The sequence below is a fragment of the Bufo bufo genome, chromosome 3 (genome assembly GCF_905171765.1).
Source record: "Bufo bufo chromosome 3, aBufBuf1.1, whole genome shotgun sequence".
In the NCBI taxonomy this organism is placed as follows: domain Eukaryota; kingdom Metazoa; phylum Chordata; class Amphibia; order Anura; family Bufonidae; genus Bufo; species Bufo bufo.
Genome location: NC_053391.1, coordinates 35,523,418 through 35,547,859, shown reverse-complemented (window position 1 = coordinate 35,547,859; position 24,442 = coordinate 35,523,418). Strand labels below are relative to the sequence as shown.

General features: G+C 43.2%; 1 protein-coding gene across 1 annotated transcript in view; it reads right to left on the bottom strand.

The window, feature by feature from the left end:
- Positions 1-803: 803 nt before the first annotated feature.
- The window catches only part of DSCAM (DS cell adhesion molecule), a 414,232-nt gene continuing 390,593 nt past the window's right edge, over positions 804-24,442 (bottom strand). The window contains exon 34 of the mRNA XM_040423076.1: positions 804-1,561. Within this exon, the coding sequence (XP_040279010.1) occupies positions 1,197-1,561 (365 nt within the window). The 3' untranslated portion in view covers positions 804-1,196. The remainder of the gene's footprint in view (positions 1,562-24,442) is intronic.

Sequence of the window (24,442 nt, the reverse complement as noted above, 5' to 3'; positions counted from 1 at the left end):
ATTCTCTGCACTATAGAGAGGAAAAAAATTAATAAATGTTAAAACTAAAAAAAAAGGGAGAAAAATGATGAGTCTTAGAAGACCTCAGTGTGATGCAAAAATTTCTAGGTCAACTGGAACACTTTCAAATCGAATAGAATCGATTGGGAACGGAATTGGTCGACCGATTCGGCCAAATCGGATGTTGCACGATTCGCTTAGTCTGTATTGTTTAATAGACCTTTTCCTTAGAGTATTCTACCCATAATTAGTGTCCACGCAGATGTTCAAGAAGCTGAATTTCCATTGAGCACCAAAAGGACAGCCCGCGTGGATCTTTTTCAGTCACTGGCTACATGTTGGGAATGTACAGTATGTGGATCAGAGCCCTTATGGTTTGGATGACAGCCCTTCATCACATGCCTGACTTTATACAAAGACAATGCTGAAAATTTCACCTGATAAATAAAAAATAAAAGGAGATCACATTTAAAAACTGTTTTCTGAAAAAAACACACAGGATTGGACAAGCTGGGTTGGAAAAATGAAACTTATCTTAAAGCCTCGTATAGTGCATATTCTACCTATAGGTAACGGAAATTTAAAAAAAGAAAATGAAAATGAGCCGGCAAATTAAAGCAGGCATCACAGCAGAAGGCAGAAGACCCTTTATTTCTCAAAGACAGAATTCGAGTCATAACGATAATTGAAATGAAAAAAAAAAATTATTCTCCGATAGAACTCTATGTAACAAAAATAATCAAAAATAATAATAAAAAAATGAAAGATTTATGACCTTCATGATTACCTCCCTCCTTCTCCATAGCTCTGAAATTTAATATCTGGATTCTCTTTAGTTTGTGTGTTTAGGGACGTTCAAGTAAACTGTTCACATGCACCAGATTGTACAAAAAATTTTGGTACAAATGTGATCGAAAAACAAAAACATAAAGAAAGAACCCAAATCCTTTCAAGAGTTTGACATCTCGGAAGAGGAGATGAATGTTCTATAGATGATCCAAAGGAAAATCAAAAAGTTAACGAGAGAGTCTTTGCACAGTTTTTGAAAATTTGTCATTTCAATGTTTTGGCAATCTTTTTTTTTTTTTTCTCTTTTCTTTAAATTATAAATGTTGGAATTCAGTAGAAAAAGGTAGCTTTGATTTGCATTTTGTTTTTTCTGTTAGTATTTACAAGCTTTTTGTTTTTTCTTGCTGTTATACCAGGGTGTAAGATTTTGTGTAAGGGTTATTTCCTTTCAAGTGCCCCCGGGAGTCCAGCAGCGATTCCTGTGAACTGCTTATTTTAGCTGCCTGTCCAAGCTCTGTGGCCTCTCGTGGAGGTACCGGTGCGGCCGCTGCCGCTGCCGCCGCCGCCCCTGCGCTGGGCTGCCACGACTGTACTTCACGTGCTGAAGGGTTTTCCATGGGTATTGGTTCCAGAACTGTGGGTCGCTTCAGGGTTCGGCTTTTCTGAGGTTCCAAGCAAGCCTGCCCTAAACCCAAGTCTCTGCTAGTTCCTGAAGCACCACGATTTAATAAAAAGTCCATTCTAAGGTACGGCGGCAAGTTCATCACATCACCTTAAGAAAAGAAAAAAAAAAAAAGACATAAAAATGTGAATGTAGAATACTTGCACATAGGACAAAACATTTGACAATTTATTAAAAAATAAGTAGGTTTGAAAAACTATTTATTTTCCCACAAACAGCGCCACCGTTGTCGGTAGGCTGAGTGTGGTATTGCAGCTCAGGTGTGGTTAATATGGCTTGAATAATATCGATATATTATATGAAATCCATCTATTAGGATGGAATGTGAATGTGAAAAGCAAACCCAATGAGGATTTTTAACTGATATAGGTCTCATTCATATAATGTGATCGGAGCTTGACACAAGGAGGGGACATTCCTGCACATTTAGACCTTAAACCTTAAATCACCATCCAACCACGATTATCTCGGTGACCGTAATTCGAAAAATATGGCTCCCTTCTCCCAGAAACAGCGCCACACCTGACTATGGGTTGTGTCTGGCTGTTTTTGAAAAAAAGTGGCCAGGTTTTTGTAATCTTAGACAACCCCTCTTTGGGCATTTGGGCAAAATATAAAAAAAGGACGAATTGGGTAAATAAGTTTATTCACACTCAAAATCAAAGAAAAAATTCTGCTGGTCTTTCATAAATTTTTTTCTGAATTTTTCAGCCTTTTTTGGAAGGCTTTACTTTGGGCTAGTTTCACACTTACGGTAAAGCAATCTGGCAGATAACAGTCTCCCGGGGTCCTCCGGATCCAGCACAGCCAGATAGTGCTGCGGGCCCGCCAGACCCTATAGACCATAGATCCGCAACCTTCGGCACTCCAGCTGCTGTGAAACTACAACTCCCAGCATGCACACATACTTGGCTGTTCTATTAACTCCCATAGATATGAAAGGAGGATTCTAGGAGTTGTAGTTTCAGAACAGCTGAAGCGCCGGAAGTTGCTGATTCTTGCCATAGACTATAATGGAAACCGACGAGCATTTATGCCAGGATTTGGCCGGACATATGACCGTGAAATAAGTATTCACCCCCCAATACCCCCCCCCCCCCCCCCCCCCCCACTTCCTCCCAATAGAGGCTCGGAGGGGACATAACAGCACAGTCTTTGGGTAACTTCAAAGGGTTTGAAGAGGGGTTTGAATAGTTATGCAAAGTTGATAGAATAGTACACACACTGTAATACGCAGCAATCACCGCCACAGGTGTCATTAACACCTATTACCTGTAGGGCATGAATACTTGTGCAATTTGCAGTTTATAATCATCTTTCACTAGAGAATTAAAAGGGCCCATTCAAACGATCGTATTTTTTTTTTCCGCATTTTCGCGGATCAGATGCAGGCCCATTCATTTCTATGGGACCACCGTGTGCTAACCGCTTCCTTATGTCCGTAAGCGGCGAGATAGAAATGTCCTATACTTGTCCGCAGAATGCGGTCCGTGGCCTCATTCAAGTCTATGGTTCCGCAATAAATGCAGACTGCACATGGAACGTCCGCAAACTTTAATGCTCTGTCATGTCACCTTTGACGCTTTATTAAAAATGATACTTTTTTTGCAGATCCGCAAACAGAAGACACACGGATAAGTACCTTACGTATTTTGTGAACATGTGGAACGGATGTAGAATTATCACGTAATAGACTTTAGATATTTGACAACGGATCCGCATTTTGTGGACCGCAAACAATGTGCGGTTGCGTGAATGGGCCTTTACTGTGACATTAGAGAGGAGCGGCCACCTCTCCTTACATGTCCGTTTTAGAAACGACTAGCATTCCCCACATAATAATAATTCTTGAGAATCTACGTTGCGTCATTCCTCTGTTATCCCTACTAGGAGTTATGGATAGATTGCAAGCAATCAGCAATGATGGTCCAGCTGGGTGTTACCTGCTGGCTGCGTGTCCCTGCACAGTCTGACATTATCCAATCAGTGCTGCCAGTGTCAGACCTCTGAGTGGTAACACCCATGCCGATTGCCGGCAACCTATTCATAACTGCTAACAGGGATAATAGAGGAACGGCACAGAGCCATGAGAATAGAGGCTCCAGAATTATTATTCCATGGGGAATGCATGTAGCTTCTAAAACGGACATGTCAGGAGAGGCGATAGCTCCTCTAAGATTTTTATCAAGGTCTGATTAAACCCAATAAAATGTGACGTCTAGGGGCGCTTTTCGTGAAAATGGTTTTACTGCTCATCAATGACAGGAGATTCATCACGGGGAGAAAGTTAGAACAGCAAATTCCCAATAAATTACCCATTTTTGCTGTTAATTGGGTTTTCATTTATATACTTTTCTACAGAACCGCTGATACTAGGAGGAACGTCTCGTCTGCAGCCGCCGCTCACCCCATGAATAAAACAGGATTTATCTGTCCCTTTCTGCTTCCAATTTGTTAAGGCACAATGGAGCTGAGAGATCTTGTTATCCAGACAAAGCTTTATTAAGTTTGGAGCAGGGATCATTGCCCCCGAGCTCTAATTACCTTCTTTCAGCATTGCAACATCTTATTACCAGCGGGCGCAAACTATTCCGCCATATCAGTCCTGCACACCACCATTTTTTTATATGAAAAACTAATTAGCTGCATATCGATAAATGAAGAAGGGTCGGTTTCCTTAAAGGGGATCTCCTCTAGGGTACCACGACCACATGTGGCAGGCACCTAAGGCCTCTTTCACACGGGCGTTGCGGGTGACGTGCGGGAAAAGAGGCGGGTGCGTTGTGGGAAAATGCGCGATTTTTCCCCGCGAGTGCAAAGCGTTTTATTGCGTTTTGCACGCGCGTGAGAAAAATCGCCATGTTTGGTACCCAGACCCAAACCCAGACTCCTTCACAGAAGTTCGGGTTTGGGATCGGTGTTGTGTAGATTTTATTATTTTCCCTTATAACATGGTTATAAGGGAAAATAATAGCATTCTTAATATAGAATGCTTAGTAAAATAGGGATGGAGGGGTTAAAAAAAATGAGCGCAGTGACGTCACCAAAGGTCCTTTTCCTCCCAGGTCATCAAAGAAGAAGAATGAAGACGAGCCGGGCAGCGCGAACAAGTGGATGAGGTGAGTTTAATTATTTATGTGGATAACAGATAGAAAGTTAAGGCATACCATAAGACATGATGGAGGGTAAAGGCAGCAGGCACGGGACAGGCTAGGAACCTCGACACGTGTTTCGTCTCAGCTTCGTCAGGAGGTAAATCAAAGTGTGACCATAACCCCCTATTTGTATCCACCATGTAGCTCCAGGGCATATGATCGTAATAGGTAATTACAACAGCTGATACTTACTATCGAGCGCTCCATGCCTGATGATGCACGCCGAGTACATCATGGCGACGCCGCACTCGTCAGGAGGAGGGGTAGAACGCAAGCTGTGCGTTCCAGCCCGCCTCCCAAGGAGACGAAGTGGCGTCCCCACGTGACCCGGCGCACAGCGCATCACAGCAGTGGATTGCGGCATCCGGTTTTTCTGCTGATTCTTCATACTCTTTTCTCGTTATCTCTAATATCTTAGTAATCATGATATGTTTACTATAATTTAATAAAGTATATATTTTTTGAATACATTGGGCATTTTTTTGTTGTTTGTTCAACAACATTATAGGTTTATATGGTTGTCTCTTCCCTGCCCTAAATTACGGCTTTATATTGAGGCTTTTTTGTTTGTTTCTATATTGATATATTGTCTGTTTTGCAGATAGTGCCTCTAAATATATGGATTTCAGAAAACGTGATAAGACCTGGGCGAAACAACTTGGGTCAATCTTTGGAGAGTCAGTGGCAGCTGGGGCCGAGTCCAGTAATATAAAGGATTTGAAACTCAAGATTAAAGACCTCCTAAAAAAACCGCATAAAGGTGTGGGGGAACAAGGCCTCACTTCAAGCAGTACCTCCAGAAAGAAATCATCCCACGCGGCCTAAGACTGCAGTTATTCCCTGCATTTGAGGTGGATGATCCATCATTTGTAGGAAAGTGGGAGGATACCCTCTCGTACTTTGATTGAGCTTCTGATTGGGGCAGATCGAAAGTCACTTGAAGCAGTGGAAAAGGAAATTGATACTATACGTGAACAGATTCAGCGGGCGGTACCAGCTGAGGCCTGTGAATCATTTGATAGTGAGTTGGAGGAGGACCTTTTGAGATGGGAGAAAGAGATCCAAGGTCTTAAGGTGAAAAAATTCCAGAGAGATTTGGTAGACTTCCAAAACAACAAGGTCTATCGCTGGCATATGACAAGAAGCAACACGCAACACATCTCTCTCTCTGTCTACATCTTCCACTAACAGCCAAGGAGAGCATTTTTTAGACGAGCGCAGGGGATCCGGAGAGGGAGGCGGCGAGGAGAATTGGACCTCCCGCCTAAGAACACCATCCACAAAGCGAAAAACAAGGCAGAACTACTCCTTGGGGAAACGAGCAAAGAAGTACTAAAGGTAATAAACCTTTCAGATATTACTCTCACACAACCCCAATTATCCGTCTTGCGGAGGGGTCTGACTTTTTCAAATTAGATTTTTTCCTGTCGGTGAAGGACTTGGAACTCTTCGCAAGAAAACTGTGTTTTAAGAAGTATTTCAGTAGGGGCGATGATCATTCTGACCTCTCCCCTCTAGAAATACAAACCCTGAATGATCTCCAATCGCTATTAGACGAACAAGAATCGGATACGTCCAGATTCCCCATACATCTGCACCGCCGGTCCCAACATTGGCCCCCCACGACATCTTGTCCAGCAGTTGACACATTTGTTAAGTTGGTCAAACAAGACCTAGAAAAACTATGTGATACCAGATCTTATGACAATTTAAGCAAGGATTTACGGCTTGCATTGAAAGAACTTAAGAATATGAAAGATGTCATTATTAAACCTGCAGACAAGGGGGGCAATGTTGTGGTCTGGCTGGTGCGAATGTATGAAAAGGAGGTGTTCCGCCAATTAGGGGATGGGTCCTGTTACCGGAAACTGGACTGCAATCCCACGATACAATATAAACTGGAATTGGACGGAATACTTAGGAGTGCATATGAGAGTGGCATAATCAGTGCTAAAATGTGGGAGGGCCTGGTTACAGATTTTCCAGTGCTCCCCACATTTTATTTACTCCCTAAGGTACACAAAGCCTCTAGAGTTCCACCAGGGAGACCCATAGTATCTGGGATTGGGGGTTTGTGTGAGACTATCTGTCGCTTTGTGGATTTCTACCTACAGAGATGTGTAGAGAGACCTTACCCTCCTTTGTTCGTGACACCACCGATGTCCTCAAGAGACTCAGTGAGATGCATTTGGACAGCGATATGCTCTTGGTCACGTGCGACGTCGAGTCCCTGTATACGTCTATCTGCCACGACCACGGACTACGGGCGTCGCAATTCTTTTTGGAAACAACCAATTTTGATAGAGATTTAATTGATTTGGTCATGACATTATTAGAATTCGCATTGAAACATAATGCGTTTACGTTTGAAGATCGCTACTTCCTACAGCTCTGGGGAACGGCTATGGGGGCGACTTGTGCGCCCTCATATGCTAATCTGTTCCTGGGGCTGTGGGAAAGAGATAGTCATGAATTTGGAGGGTCATGACGCCGTGGTCTCGTGGTCGAGGTATATAGATGACGTTTTGTTTATCTGGCAGGGCTCGACATCGCACTTGGAGGGGTTTCTACACGATCTCAACTTGAATGATCAGAACATCAAACTCACGTGGATTTACAGTAGGGATCATGTAGATTTTTTAGACCTTGCGATCACTGTGGAGAATGAGGGCTTCCTGGGTTTTGATATACATAGGAAACCCACTGCCACCAACTCATTGCTGTTCTCCTCTTCCTCACATCACCCACAGGTCTCGCATGCTATACCTATTGGCCAATTCTGTAGGGCTAGTCGGATATGCTCCAGTGAGGCCAGTTTTGAGTGAGAGGCAGAGGATCTATCGAGAAGATTCCTGGAGAGGGGTTATAGTAAGAAAGTGATTAGGAAGGGATATATTAGGGCTAAGAACTCTTCCAGGGATAACTTGTTAAATTATTCTCCCCGCAAAAAAGAAAGAGATCATGGTTTCCCCAGATTTATTACCAACTTTAATGCTCAATGGAGACAATTGCAGGATATTCTCCAAAGACACTGGCAGGTCCTTCGAACCGATAGGGACCTAAAGAAAGTTATCTCTGAGAGACCATTGGTCACCTGGAAGAGAGCAAAAAATCTTAAGGATATGGTGACTAGGAGACATTATGTGGCTCCGAAAAAAGGTGGTCTCTTTGGTGATAAGGGTCCACAGTGGGGATTCTTTCCATGTGGTGACTGCACTGCATGTCAGTATATGGCGAGAACGGACAAGTTCACCAACACAAGCAGGGAGAAGGAGTACAAAATTGTACATCATATTTCCTGCAAAACAGAGGCAGTGATTTATCATGCTGAATGCCCTTGTGGTCTGATCTACATTGGGATGACTACAAGGGCACTCAAGACAAGAGTTTTGGAGCATATTCGTGATATTAAGGCGGCCGCTGAGATTACTGAATATGACAAACTTAAAAAACTGAAACCAGTGGCGAAACACTTTAGGGAAGCCCATAACTGTAATTCTGGAGGTATCTCTTTTAAAGGGATTGACCGTGTACGACTGGGGATCAGGGGGGGCAACATAAAACGTTGTCTCCTCCAAAAAGAAAGAAAATGGATGGTTCTGCTCAACACTGACTCCTCACGGATTGAATGAGGCATTGAGTTTCAAATCCTTTCTTTAGTTAAGTTTCTATGCTGATTCTTTCAGTGATTTTAACTGTTTTTTTTACCTATACAGTTTTCTGTGTGACCATATAATGTGATGACTGGAGAGTTGTGAGGAGAGAGATGATCCATATACATTGTGAACATGGAGATGGACCACCATGGAAATACTAGCACTTTATATGGGAGGGTATGTACTGCCGATCCGTGCGGGTTGGCAGCATGACCACCTCGTTCTTGTTAATTCGGTTTTGTCCTGCACTAGGATTAAATTATCAATTATGATATTTTCACTATGATAATATTAAAAAGACTTTCTGTATCAGATTTTCATGTATTAAGCAATCAACCACTTTTTTTTTTTTTGTTATGTATTTTTTACTTCTTAATATTGGGGCTTGAGGATAGTAGGGTACAATCATGATATGCGTGATTATATAGTGTATATTATGTATTTTTTATGTCATTTATCTTCTCATGATCATGTACGGTATTCATCTATAGTACTTCCTGTATCATGATTATATCAATGTGATATCATGTCTTTTGGCCAAATTATGGCATATTTATAGTGCCGAATGATATGTCATAAGATAATTGTGATATTATTCAAGACCAAGTAAAATCCAGCTTCCAAGATGCAAAAGGTGGAATCTTTATTGTGCGTTTAAAATCCAATGCAAGACATCACACGTTACAGTAACGCGTTTCAGACCGCAAGTAAATCAGGGTTCTTCAGCATGATGAAGGACCCTGATTTACTTGCGGTCTGAAACGCGTTACTGTAACCTGTGATGTCCTGCATTGGATTTTAAACGCACAATAAAGATTCCACCTTTTGCATCTTGGAAGCTGGATTTTTCTTGGTCTTGAATATTTCACAGCAATCAAGTCCGGAGGTTGCCATCCGTGCTCCAGGCAGGTGGACGGTGGGGTGAGAGCTGCTTTACTTTCCCTGTTTCAAATTGTGATATTATGTACTTACTCTCTTTTAATGGTATCTATGTTTAGATGTATTCAGCTCCGCAATAACCGTGATGGTATATATCCATTCTCTCTTAATGGTATTTATGCCTAGATGTATTCAGCTCCCCACTTAGGCCCTCCTAACAATTGATATCTCCTATGTAGACTCTCCACACAGGACTTATATTAGATATAGTTTGGACATCCCTTTGATCGGATAGGCTGATGCAGCGCTATGCTGTGATGCGCTGTGCGCCGGGTCACGTTTGGACGCCGCTACGTCTCCTTGGGAGGCGGGCTGGAATGCACAGCTTGCGTTCTACCCCTCCTCCTGACGAGTGCGGCGTCGCCATGATGTACTCGGCGTGCATCATCAGGCATGGAGCGCTCAATAGTAAGTATCAGCTGTTGTAATTACCTATTACGATCATATGCCCTGGAGCTACATGGTGGATACAAATAGGGGGTTATGGTCACACTTTGATTTACCTCCTGACAAAGCTGAGGCGAAACGCGCGTCGAGGTTCCTAGCCTGTCCCGTGCCTGCTGCCTTTACCCTCCATCATGTCTTATAGTATGCCTTAACTTTCTATCTGTTATCCACAGATGAGCTCCCTCATATCCGTTATAATAAGGCTTGGTGTGTGTGGTCTCACTTATGTGAGGGCTCTACATATATTTTTACATTGCTAGACTCTAGTGGCTGAGATCCATCTGGCGGTTATGCACCAGGGCGACGCTCACATTAACTAACATTAGATCAGTCATATTTTATCGGCTATTGTATTGTGAATCTCCCTGCTGCTTATTATTGGTATACTTGACATGTGTTCCATCTTTTGGTGGGTAGCAGTGACACCGGCCAGTGGATCGCGGCATCCGTTTTTTCTGCTGATTCTTCATACTCTTTTCTTGTTATCTCTAATATCTTAGTAATCATGATATGTTTATTATAATTTAATAAAGTATATATTTTTTGCATACATTGGGCATTTTTGTGTTGTTTGTTCAACAACATTATAGGTTTATATGGTTGTCTCTTCCCTGCCCTAAATTACGGCTTTATATTGAGGCTTTTTTGTTTGGTTCTACACACATTAGCTCGCAACTGGATTTCTCACTTAAAGGGGCTGTCCTATCAAGATAACCCATGTCCAAATGTTCTATTAGAGTAAATAGACATCATATAAGAGGGTCCATTCCACAGAGCTGCTGTACACAAGTGGCTCCTGTTCTCACAGACTTGAGCTGTCTTTGTATTACCAGTTATCTGAATTCCCACCATGTAATACTGCATCTCCCCTCTAGTGGGCGCTGCTGGGGAAATGCCTGGCTGGTTTTGCTCTGAGCAGAACTGGTGATCAGCTAATTGCCCACACGTTAAAAAAGAGATGATGAGAGTCCCTTCAACAATACTGTGCCTAGAGGCAAACACAAAGAGACATCCCACATACTGATGAATGGACCATGCAAGGCTGGAGAACCTTTAATAAAATGGATTAATAATTAGACAGTGCGTCCGCTGAGTGTTGTGGTACATTGTGTGACTGCATTAGTCACTGTGCTGAACGCCGCCACTAACTGTGATAATAAATATCTGAGAATGAGCACAACCGCTAGAAATCAGGATCGATTGTGTGTTCACCTGGAAGGAAAAAGAAGAGTCCTTTAAATAGAACGTTTCTAAAGGGACACAGCCTAGAGCAATAAGAAAGGAAAGCAAACACGTACATCTACTGATCGGTCTGCGGTGTGAACTGATTGTATGAAATATGGGCCTTGGTAGTCACCACAGTTTCCAGTAGGAGTGCTTGTAGAGGAGATTACCCATCATACAGAATGTCCTGGAGCGAGACACATGGAGGTAGAATATGGCCATAGGCACCACAATACTGCCCTTTGTTTGGTCCCTAACTTTTTTAGATTTTTAGCAAAATTGACAGTTACTAAACTCATGACTCCCAACACTTCAACCCAAATTGCAAGACAGGTTAAGCCCCATCTATGCTCTTTGAGAGTCCCACCTATGCTCTAATTGAGAAAGCTCCACCCATGCTTTGACAAGGCACCACCCATGCTCTGACAAGGCACCACCCATGCTCTGACAAGGCACCACCCATGCTCTTTGAGAAGGCACCACCCATGAACTATCGGAGAATGCGCACAAAATTGCATGAATATGACTGTTTTATGGCAAAAAGTTTAGTGCCACTGATCATAGCAGCCAATCAGATTCTGACTTTTCAATTCCCTAGCCCTGAAAATGAAATAAGTGACCATTTTGGGCACTAGGCCATGTATATCTAAAAAAAAGAAAGCGAAGTAAATCATAAAGGAAATTTTTGTGTCATCTCATACATAGGGGGCATAAGGCTAGGATATGCCTCCAATGTCTGATAGGTGTGGGTGCCACTTCTGGGACCCACACCTATCTCTAAAATAGAGTCCGAAAAGAAAAAAGGAGAGAGGACTGCGAATGCACAGCCGCCCTAAATACATTTCTATGGAAGTGCCAAAAATAGCAGAGCGCTGTCTTGGCTATTTCTGTCAGCGCAAGAGAAGTGTATGGAGCGGTGGCCACGCTTGCACGGTGCACTGCCCATTCACTTGCGAAAATAGCTGAAGTGCACCGCCAGGTTATTTTTGGCACTCCCATCGAAATAAATAGAGGGGCGGCAACGCATGCGCGGTCATTGCTCCTTCTCTTTGCTGGCTCCGTTTGAGAGATAGGTGCGGGTCCCAGAGGTGGAATCCGCACCTATCAGACATTGGAGGAATATCCTAGCGATATGCCCCCGATGTATGAGATGACATATCCCCTTTAAAAAAAGCTTGTCTCATTAAAAATTCTATCTTATCGGTAAGCAGCATGTTATAGAGCAAGAGGAGCTGAGCAGATTGATATATAACTTTGTGGGAACTTATTCTGTGATTGACAGCCTTTCCTGTATGAGTGAGCATACAGAGAAAACCGTCAATCACTGATAGGACCGCCCACTGGACTCTTAAGCACTGGCTCTTAGAGCAGAGGTTTAGATCAATATATGACAACTTAGACTGAATCTTTACCCACAAAACTATATATTTATCTGCTCAGCTCCTCCTACTCTATCACATGCCGCCTGAACTTTCAATGTAACAGGTTCCCTTTAAATCCAAAAATTGCATGGAGGGAGGGGGTTATTTTGACTGCTGTATTACATGAAACGTAATAATTGTACATGATCTATAATTCAGTTAATGATATGTCTCTTCCTACTCTGCGTCTCTTCTGGAAGATCCTTTATTAATAGCGCCGGCTGCTCACTACCACATATACGCCCCCTACTACCCAGTATTTACTATGGAGCGAGCTATAAATACCCGTTGCCGGCGTATCCTGCAGTAATTATTGTTCCATGATGAAACTGGAAAGCGATTTTCTCTGACGGATTTCTGTGTGAAATGTGAAAATTAGATTTTTTTTCTATTTTTTGATGCTGAAAATCAGATTAGTTTGAGCTTTTTCATCATTATCTCCAGATCTTCACCATGTGAAGTGCTCACAGACCGAGAGCCTCTTTTTATGAGATTACCCCGAGTGAGCAGAGGCTGGAACTCCACAATGATGTGGGATTGTAGAAGTAATGAAGGAGCAAATAAGAATCAAAGGCATGAGAACTTTAATTTTTTATTATCTTTGTGGCCAGACAATTTTTCTCTTGTGTAAAAAATAAAATAAAAAATACTAATAAAAAAGTATTAGGATGGGTGGTTCTTATAGGACAAGGCTGGAGGTGGTGATGAAAGAACATAGTACATAAAATGGTTGGAAGTGGTGGCAGTGCATGTCTGATGAAATTAATGTTCCTTACGGAAAAATGTTGGGAGTAGCAGATGCACCATGGAAGGATCACGTAATATAAAGTGCCTCCCATTCTGCCCCATACTGTAATAGTGTCCTACCACAGTAACAGTGCCATCTTACACAGGGGTAGACTGGGAACTTAAATTGGCCCTGGGAAAAAATCCTAAAACTGGTCCCATGTTGTAGGGGGGTCCAAACTGACAGAAGGCATCAACACAATACTGCCTACACAATAATATTGCCTCCCACAAAATAATAGTTGTCCTTTACTGCCCCAAACACAGTATTAGTGCCCCCTTAACGACCCTCTGCATTCACCCCTGCATGTTGTGTAATACTACATTTCAATTGCAATGGAAGCCATACCATGGTAATTATTGATATATGAAAGGGGATGATCTGTGATGAGACACCCCTTTAATGGAATTTCCACTGGGAAATCTCAAAACTCAACTGAACAGGCATGGTGCTTGGAGATGCCACCTTATAGACACCCACCATTGCTGTCCTTCATGGAGACATCTTAGAAGAATCTTAGAGTTCTAAGCCATACACTTCAGAAGATTGTCAGATAATGGCTCCTTAAGCTGACAGCTATTCCACCCAACCCACTGAGTCAAAGGTTTAAGGTGTGTCCTTTCTCCAGATATCTGGCATCTGGGGTGAGTAGGGACACACCATACACATTAGATGGTCGGTCAGGCCAACAGAAACCGAGATTAATCTAATGTGTACAGGCATATGAGCCTGCAAAACATTAGCTAAATATGTTCTTACGGCCCGTCCTGATACAGTCCATATTTCTCCATCCAAAAAGTTATATCCAAGAAGTCCAACCATAAATCAGTAATAACAACTGTCTTATTCCTGGCTGTTGAGAAAGTCATCAAAAGATCTGTGAAGAAAAAGAATTCTAGGCAGACGAGGAGCAAGACATAAAAGCTGGCTGTGTTTTATGATGAGAGGGTGATCAAAATGTCACCGGGGCAGGAAAACCAGTGAATTATTACATGTGATCATAAACTGCTTCACGAAGGAACCTCTCCGAGGCTGGCACGCAGAGAACCGAAAAAAAAATCCTGTAATTCTAAGTCTGGAGAAAGACTGACTTCTTACGTTGATGGAAATTACAGAAGATGGAGGGTGAGATCAGCTTGGAATTTCTGGATATTAAAACCATAATTTTTGCATTTGATATTAATAAGGGGAAAACAGGGAGAACACGTGATGTTATACATCTCAATGTTCCCAAGCCGGGGAGAAATTAAGATGTCTGCGAACGTGTAGCCCTGGGCAAGACATCAAAATGAATTTATGCTGTTTGTGTTAAAACCTAAGGAGGGGCTGAAGGTTCCTTAGGTTGGACTTCCCCTGGTCTGTACTGTATGTAAATGAGATCTCTTCATCACATGGTACCAGATAATCAAGGATAGTGCCATCTGCACCAGAAAACATTCCAAAAAATTATGGAGAGCAATTTTTGGACTATATACTTTACAAGTGGCTATCTTCCTAAGGACCTCCATTCAAGCCCATCAGTTAGAGGATAGGCCATCGATGGGAGTTCACTGATGACCTTCCAGTGACCACCCAGGGATAGTTGGGACATCTGTACCTGTATCTACACCACTTAGTTCTGCAGATCAGTACCTGTCCCAGGGGTTGGATTCACATTGGTTGCTCTAAGGATAGGCCATCCATGAGTATCCCTCAGAAAACCAAGCATGTGTGGTTTATGGCAGCCTGTATTCTGTCCATAAAATCCCATGTCTCATGACAGGGTCAAATATTCTTGCTTGTGAAGGGGATTATTCAGATCACAGGTGGATCCTGCCCTTGATACAATTCCCTATGAACTAAGTGTAAAGTGAGGCCTAACAAAAAAAGGTGTCACCAGTTACTCCTGGACCATAGGGCACAGGAAGTAATTTTTTTATCGTCCTGGAGCCAGAACCTTAAAGGAACTGTTTTTGTAATGAAAGATGATTCCTTTAAGGAGACCCGATCTTGTGTTTGTTTGTTTACCGGCGCTGTGTTGGGAGGGGCGGACAATCACTCTGCACTTGTACAGGTGACCACAGAACAGTGGAGAATACATAATACATGACCGATGAAGCCTGGCAGCCTGGCCAGGATGGATTTCCACTTCATGTATTTTTAAAGATGGAAGATAATGATCTTCTCACCATCCAGTGGAACAGTATGAAACCGAGACGTCTCACTCCTGTGAATGAGCTTTCTAGGACTCAACGGGAAATTCAAAGATAAAATTTTTTTGATTCAGCATCTGACATGTCTGGTGAGGCTTTCCTATAGAGAGGATTCCAAACAGGGTGAATCCCAAGCAAATAACATCCAAAGTTACTTGGGAAACCGGATGATGACTGAAATACTACAGTCGGGTCCATAAATATTGGGACATCGACACAATTCTAAAATTTTGGCTCTATACACCACCACAATGGATTTGAAATGAAACAAACAACATGTGCTTTAACTGCAGACTGTCAGCTTTAATTTGAGGGTATTTACATCCAAATCAGGTGAACGGTGTAGGAATTACAATTGTGCCTCCCACTTGTTATGGGACCAAAAGTAATGGGACAGAATAATAATCATAAACCAAACTTTCACTTTTTAATACTTGGTTGCAAATCCTTTGCAGTCAATTACAGCCTGAAGTCTGGAACGCATAGACATCACCAGACACTGGGTTTCATCCCTGGTGATGCTCTGCCAGGCCTCTACTGCAACTGTCTTCAGTTCCTGCTTGTTCTTGAGGCATTTTCCCTTCAGTTTAGTCTTCAGCAAGTGAAATGCATGCTCAATCGGATTCAGGTCAGGTGATTGACTTGGCCATTGCATAACATTCCACTTCTTTCCCTTAAAAAACTCTTTGGTTGCTTTTGCAGTATGCTTTAGGTCATTGTCCATCTGCACTGTGAAGCGCCGTCCAATGAGTTCTGAAGAATGTGGCTGAATATGAGCAGATGATATTGCCCGAAACACTTCAGAATTCATCCTGCTGCTTTTGTCAGCAGTCACATCATCAATAAATACAAGAGAACCAATTCCACTGACAGCCATACATGCCCACGCCATGACACCACCACCACCATGCTTCACTGATGAGGTGGTATGCTTAGGATCATGACGAGTTCCTTTCCTTCTCCATACTCTTCTCTTTTCATTGGTCTCATCTGTCCATATGATGTTGTTCTAGAACTGTGAAGGCTTTTTTAGATGTCGTTTGGCAAACTCTAATCTGGCCTTCCTGTTTTTGAGGCTCACCAATGGTTTACATCTTAAGGTGAACCCTCTGTATTCACTCTGGTGAAGTCTTCTCTTGATTGTTGACTTTGACACACATACACCTACCTCCTGGAGAGTGTTCTTGATCTGGCCAACTGTTGTGAAGGGAGTTTTCTTCACCAGTTAAAGAATTCTTTGGTCATCCACCGCAGTTGTTTTCCGTGGTCTTTTGGTGATGCGTTCCTTCTTTTTAAAAATGTTCCAAACAGTTGTTTTGGCCACTCCTAATGTTTTTGCTATCTCTATGATGGGTTTGTTGTGTTTCTTCAGCCTAATGATGGCTTGCTTCACTGATAGTGACAGCTCTTTGGATCTCATCTTGAGAGTTGGCAGCAACAGATTCCAAATGCAAATAGCACACTGGAAATGAGCTCTGGACCTTTTATCTGCTCATTGTAATTGGGATAATGAGGGAATAACACACACCTGGCCATGGAACAGCCGAGAAGCCAATTGTCCCATTACTTTTGGTTCCTTAACAAGTGGGAGGCACATATGCAAACTGTTGTAATTCCTACACCGTTCACCTGATTTGGATGTAAATACCCTCAAATTAAAGCGGACAGTCTGCAGGTAAAGCACATCTTGTTTGTTTAATTTCAAATCCATTGTGGTGGTGTCTAAAGCCAAAAATGTTAGAATTGTGTTGATGTCCCAATATTTATGGACCTGACTGTATCTGTCTATCTATCTAATATGTATCTATCTATTTATCTAATATTTATCTATTTATCTATCTAATATCTATCTATCCATCTATCCAGGGCCGGCTTCAGGTTCATGTGCGCCCTTGGGCGATAAAGTCTCAGTGGGCCCCCTTGTGCCATTTTGAACGGCGCTTACAGCAATGAAACTGCATGTATTATAGTTTCAATCCCTTACACAGAGCGGATATATGGGAATCATGTGCCTACTTTTATTTTCTACACAGTGTTTCAGTCCCTCAGGTCTACTCACAGATATGTGCCCCCTCACAGTAGATATGCCAAGATATGTGCCCCCTCACAGTAGATATGCCAAGATATGTGCCCCCTCACAGTAGATATGCCAAGATATGTGCCCCCTCACAGTAGATATGCCAAGATATGTGCCCCCTTCACAGTAGATATCCCAAAATATGTGCTCCCTTACAGTTGATATGCCAAGATATGTGCCACCTCACAGTAGATATGCCAAGATATGTGCCCCCTCACAGTACATATGCCAAGATATGTGCCCCCTTCATAGTAGATATCCCAAAATATGTGCCCCCTCACAGTTGATATGCCAAGATATGTGCCCCCTTCATAGTAGATATGCCAAGATATGTGCCCTCTTACAGTGGATATGCCAAGATATGTGCCCAGTGCCCCCTTCACAGTGGTTATGCCCAGATGTGCCCCCTTCACAGGAAGTAAAATAACAAACAATAAATCCTCCTCTCCTCAGTCACCTGGCTCCTCCCATGATCTGCGCTCCCCGTCAGCAGGATACTGTGACACATGGCGCTGCTGTGTAGGAGGAGCAGAGGCTGATTCCCAGCCTGCCCCGCTCCTCCTCCTACACAGATCAGCAGGACCATGTGTGAGGACATCGTGCTGCTGCTGTGGAGCGCTGGAGGCTCAATGGTGGAGCGGGGAGCAAATAGTTCCCTGCTACAGTGGCGTGTCCTTTACCGCCCCCAATACTTTAAAGAAAATTGTACCCCCTCACAGTAGTATTGCCCTCATTGTACAACCTTCATAGTAGTTTTGTACAGAAGGGTGCCCCCTCACAGTAGTTATGCCCTCTGTGCCCCTTTCACAGTTGTAATGCCCTATATGTGCCCCCTTCACAGTAATAATCCCCATTGTGCCCCTTCACAGTAATAATCCCCATTGTGCCCCCTTCACAGTAATATTCCCCATTGTGCCCCCTTCATAGTAATAATCCCCATTGTGCCCCCTTCATAGTAGAAATCCACATTGTGCCTCCTTCACAGTAATAATGCCCACTGTGCCCCCTTCATTGTAGTAATGCCCTCTGGCTCTGTGCCCCCTTCATAGTAGAAATGCCCATTGTGCCCCCTTCACATTAGTAATACCCTCTGTGTCCCCTCCATAGTAATAAAGTCCACTGTGCCGCCTCCATAGTAATAAAGTCCACTGTGCCCCCTCCATAGTAATAAAGTCCACTGTGCCCCCTCCATAGTAATAAAGTCCACTGTGCCGCCTCCATAGTAATAAAGTCCTCTGTGCCCCCTCCATAGTAATAAAGCCCTCTGTGCCCCCTCCATAGTAATAAAGTCCACTGTGCCGCCTCCATAGTAATAAAGTCCACTGTGCCCCCTCCATAGTAATAAAGACCTCTGTGTCCCTTCCATAGTAATAAAGACCTCTGTGTCCCTTCCATAGTAAAAAAGCCCTCTGTGCCCCCTACATAGTAATAAAGTCCTCTGTGCCCCTCCATAGTAATAAAGCCCTCTGTGCCCCCTCCATAGTAATAAAGTCCACTGTGCCGCCTCCATAGTAATAAAGTCCCCTGTGCCCCCTCCATAGTAATAAAGCCCTCTGTGCCCCCTCCATAGTAATAAAGTCCTCTGTGCCCCCTCCATAGTAATAAAGCCCTCTGTGCCCCCTCCATAGTGATAAAGCCCTCTGTGCCCCCTCCATAGTAATAAAGTCCTCTGTGTCCCTTCCATAGTAATAAAGTCCTCTGTGCCCCCTCCATAGTAATAAAGACCTCTGTGTCCCTTCCATAGTAATAAAGACCTCTGTGTCCCTTCCATAGTAAAAAAGCCCTCTGTGCCCCCTCCATAGTAATAAAGTCCTCTGTGCCCCCTCCATAGTAATAAAGCCCTCTGTGCCCCCTCCATAGTAATAAAGCCCTCTGTGCCCCCTCCATAGTAATAAAGTCCACTGTGCCGCCTCCATAGTAATAAAGTCCCCTGTGCCCCCTCCATAGTAATAAAGCCCTCTGTGCCCCCTCCATAGTAATAAAGTCCTCTGTGCCCCCTCCATAGTAATAAAAATCCTCTGTGCCCCCTCCATAGTAATAAAATCCTCTGTGCCCCCTCCATAGTAATAAAGCCCTCTGTGCCCCCTCCATACTAATAAAGCCCTCTGTGCCCCCTCCATACTAATAAAGCCCTCTGTGCCCCCTCCATAGTAATAAAGCGCTCTCTGCCCCCTCTATAGTAATAAAGTCCTCTGTGACCCCTCTGTATTAAAAACAAAAAAACACAGTACCTACTCATCTTGTTCCGCTCCTGAAGCTCACAGTCCTCTCTTCCCTGCAGGCACAGATTGCTCTGCAGCACTGTGTGGGCGGAGCCTATGCAGATTACCGGGCTACAGGCACCGCCCACACAGGCTGGCAGCGCGATCCGTGCCTGCAGGCTGAATGGTGGAGCAGGGAGAAGTCTTTCTGCTTCACCATTCAGAGCGCCGCCGGCCTGAAGAAGGGGAGGAGCGCGGGGAGCTGAGCGGTGAGTGACATGACACAGCTCCTCTGTATTGATGGAAGCGCTCAGTGCTTTTGGCCTCTGGCAGCTGTGCTGTGGGCCCCACAGGAGCTGTGGGCCCTGGCACTTGCCCGGGTATGCCGGGTGCTGACGCCGCCCTTGTATCTATCTATCTAGTATCTATCTATCTCATATCTATCTATCTCATATCTATTCCACAGAGCTTTACAGACATTGTCATTGCTCGCTATCCCCAATGGGGTTCACAATCTACGTTACCTATCAGGGGTGTGGGAGAAAACCCACGCAAACACGGGGAGAACATACAAATTACATGCAGATGTTGACCTTGGTTGACCTTACTGCAAGGCACCAGTGCTAACCACTGATCCACCATGCTGCCCATAATTATCTACCTAATATCAATATATCTATCTAATATCTGAGTGGTATTATTGTAAAGTGAAAGGAACTGCAGCAACTCCGCCACCAAGTGGAGACCCTGTAACATTACACCGAGTGCTGAGCAGCATAGTGCATAAAAGTCACCAATGCTCTGCTGACTCCATAACTGCAGAGTCCAGACCTCCTACGCCATTAACATTTCAAAAAAACTGTGCTGTGCCGGGAGCTTCATGGCATGGGTTTCCATAGCCGAGCAGCTGCATGCAAACCTTACATCACCAAGCACAATGCCAAGCATCGGATGGAGTGATGGACAGCACCTCACTGCTGGGCTCTGGAGCAGGGGAAGAGTCTTCTCTATGTGGCCGTCTGATGAAAAAGTCTGGTGAATGCCAGGAGAACATTACCTGCTTGACTGCATTGTGCCAGCTGTAAGGGGGAGAGATAATACTATGGGGGGTTTTCAGGGGTCAACCTAAGGCCCTTAGTTCCAGTGAAGAGAAATATTAATACTTCCATCTTTGTGGGAACACAGTTTGAGAAAGGCTCTTCTCTGTTCCAACATGACCGTGCCCCAGTCACAGAGCAAGCTCCATAAAGACATGATATATGACATGGTCAGGGTAGTTTGGTGGAGAAGAACTAGACTGCACAGAGCCCGGACTTCAACCCCATCCAATAACATTAAGATGAACTAGAACAGAGATTGTGAGCCAGGTCCTCTTCTCCAACATCAGTGTCTGACCTCACAAATGTTCTTCTGGATGAATGGGCAAAAAGTATGTCCCACTACTTCTATTGATGTCGTCTGTCTATCCATCCCACCATCTAAGCATGACCATAAGATAAATGATAGAGTCCACCAGTCAGCCTTAGCGTAGTGTAACGCAGATCTGAAGTTTACTTACATTAGAGAGCAGGGTGGATGAGAATACAAGGGGTTAAGTTGTGGCACAATATAGAAGAGGCACAGATGGTGCCCGAGGGCTCAAGCAATCGTTTTAATAATACGGTAATTCTTTCTTTCTTTTAAGTTCGTACAAGACATAAAGTTACCCAGCCATGATGAATACAAACAGAAGTCCTTATACTGCAGATCCGGCGTCTGCTGCCAGGAGACGTTATATACTAGAAATCACCGCGAAGGTCTTGAAACTGAGCCATTTATATTATCATACTTTATATAGACATCAAGATGAGACTGGTAAGAGGGAGAGAACAGCGGGAGTACAGACACTTCATATATCAGTATTATGATATAGAACACTACAACCTCCAACATGGCCAACCACTGGACATGACGGTAATACACTTCTATTATACTCTACACATAGAACACTACAACCCCCAACCATTGGACATGATACACTATTATACTCTACACATAGAACACTACAACCACCAACCATTGGACATGATACACTATTATACTGTACACATAGAACACTACAACCCCCAACATGACCCAACCACTGGACATGGCCATAATACAATTCTATTATACTCTATACATAGAACACTACAACCCCCAACCATTGGACATAATACACTATTATACTGTACACATAGAACACTACAACCCCCAACATGACCCAACCACTGGACATGACCATAATACAATTCTATTATACTGTACACATTGAACACTACAACCCCCAACCATTGGACATGATACACTATTATACTCTACACATAGAACACTACAACCACCAACCATTGGACATAATACACTATTATACTGTACACATAGAACACTACAACCCCCAACATGACCCAACCACTGGACATGACCATAATACAATTCTATTATACTGTACACATTGAACACTACAACCCCCAACATGACCCAACCACTGGACATGACCATAATACAATTCTATTATACTGTACACATTGAACACTACAACCCCCAACATGACCCAACCAATGGACATGGCCATAATACACACCTCTCCTGCATAACGGAAACGGGACGGATCTGTTATGCAGGCCATAGACCTCTATTATGACAGAACAAATAACGGAATGCCTCTAAAGGCACTCCGTCATAGAATTGCGTTATGGTCCGTGGTAACGGAATCCATAATGCGATTCACCTTTTACCAGTAAACGAAGCGTGAACGAATTTCATAACCTGAAATTTGCTCATCTCTAACTACAACCCCCAACATGACCCAACCACTGGACATGACTATAATAGAATTTTATTATACTTCTTTATGTAGAACACTACAACCCCTAACATGACGGTAATACACTTCTATTATACTCTACACATAGAACACTACAAACGCTTACATGACTATAGTAAAATCCTATTATACTCTACACATAGATCACTACAACACCCAACCATTGGACATGACAATAATACACTATTATATTGTACACAGAGAACACTACAACTCCCAACATGACCCAACCACTGGCCATGACTATAATAGAATTCTATTATACCCTATACATAGAACACTACTATCCTCAGCATTTTAGCACAGGGATTACAGGGAGTATAATGCACATCCTCCTATGACTTTTCACTTCTATAAATAGTGCCGCCCTCTTTCCCTCCCCCGCACTAGATGTGCCACTAACCATCAAGTGCAGAAATTCAGTCAGCGCCAAAAGAGCCCGGGCGTCACTTTAGGGTCATCTCCTGCAGGAAAGTTCAAAGCTTGGGAAAATAAGATTTCCTTTCTGTCTGATGGGAGTTATACAACTCTCCACCGCCGCCCTGGAGCTCTTAGCTGCTTACTTCTTCTCCTGTCCGATCCTGTATCTTTGCCCACAAACAGAGGATATTCTCCATCCAGTATCTATCCCCTATACTGGAATGGTAATCCTTAAAGGGCATGTCCACCTCCTGACCACCTAATAAGTCCTACATTCTAATTTCTTCATGTAGCTGTACAGCATTTGAATCATTGTTTTCTGTTACAGAGCTGGAGTAAAATGAGAAAATTGTGTTGCCTGCTGTGACCACTAGATGGAGCTCCCTGTATACTGTCTTATTCAAAATCAGTGGTAAACACTGCCTTGTAGGGCTAGCTCAGCTGAAAGTAATAACACATTTCACTTAGCCATCCATGCTTCATTCCGGACAAAAAGTATCCAAGTGCAAATGGGAAGATAAGTGCACCAAGGGGCGGGCCCAAGACGCTCTGTGCACTCTGGCTCCTCCTGTTTCCTCTGCCAGCCCCTCCCTCCCCTTCTTGATTGACATGTACATGTCCCTGCATAGTAATCTCGCCTGGCCCTGTCATTTTACATATGCAAAGCTGCTCGCTATTCACTGCATATTGCTCACTGAAGTATCTTCTATGAAGTGAGCTCCCCCTAGTGGTGGCTGTAGGCAGAAATAATTTTATTAATATTACTATTAGTTATCCTTTTTATGCCATAAGAAATGACTGAATTCCAAGCGTCATCACAAAGCAAGTAAGGAAGAGTTCAATGACAAGTTCAGTTCCGCTACATCTGTATATATTCTACTTCATACCAAGCAAGCCTCCAAAACCGATCTACTGTCTTATGCCTAGTGTAGGGCTTAAGTGGGCGGGGCAAGACATAGGGATTCTCTTCTTGAATAGCTCTGTCATGCTCCACCCCCTTCAAACCCTGTACTAGGCATCACATAAAATGTATTAGTTTTGTCCAGCGTGTCCCTTTAAGACGAGGACACAATGGGTTAATCTTTTATCTGTGATATAACTAAGTTTATTCAAGGGATTTGCTTTCCCTGGAGTCCAAACCACCGAAAACAGGAGCAGTCCACGAGAGCGGCTGGAATCCATAAAAAGACTCACTGCGGACAGAAGAAGGCACCTCAGAAAGTGTCTTCTAATCTAGTCCATTAACCGGTCAGAAAAAAACATCAATAAACTATATGAGAGTGGTAGTGATGGCGTACATCAAATAACCATACAGCGCCGAAATAATGCTGTCATATAATACACAAATAACCTAACAGCTCCTAAATAATGCTGTCATACAATATGCAAATAACTATACTGTTCCGAAATAATGTCGTCATATAATATACTGTACAAATAACCTTACAACATGTAAATAATGCCGTCATACAATATGCAAATAACCATACTGCTCCTAAATAATGCCGTAATAGAATATAGAAATATCCTAACAGCACCTTAAAATAATGCTGTCATATAATATGCAAAAATTCATACAGTGCCTAAATAATGTCGTCTTACAATATACA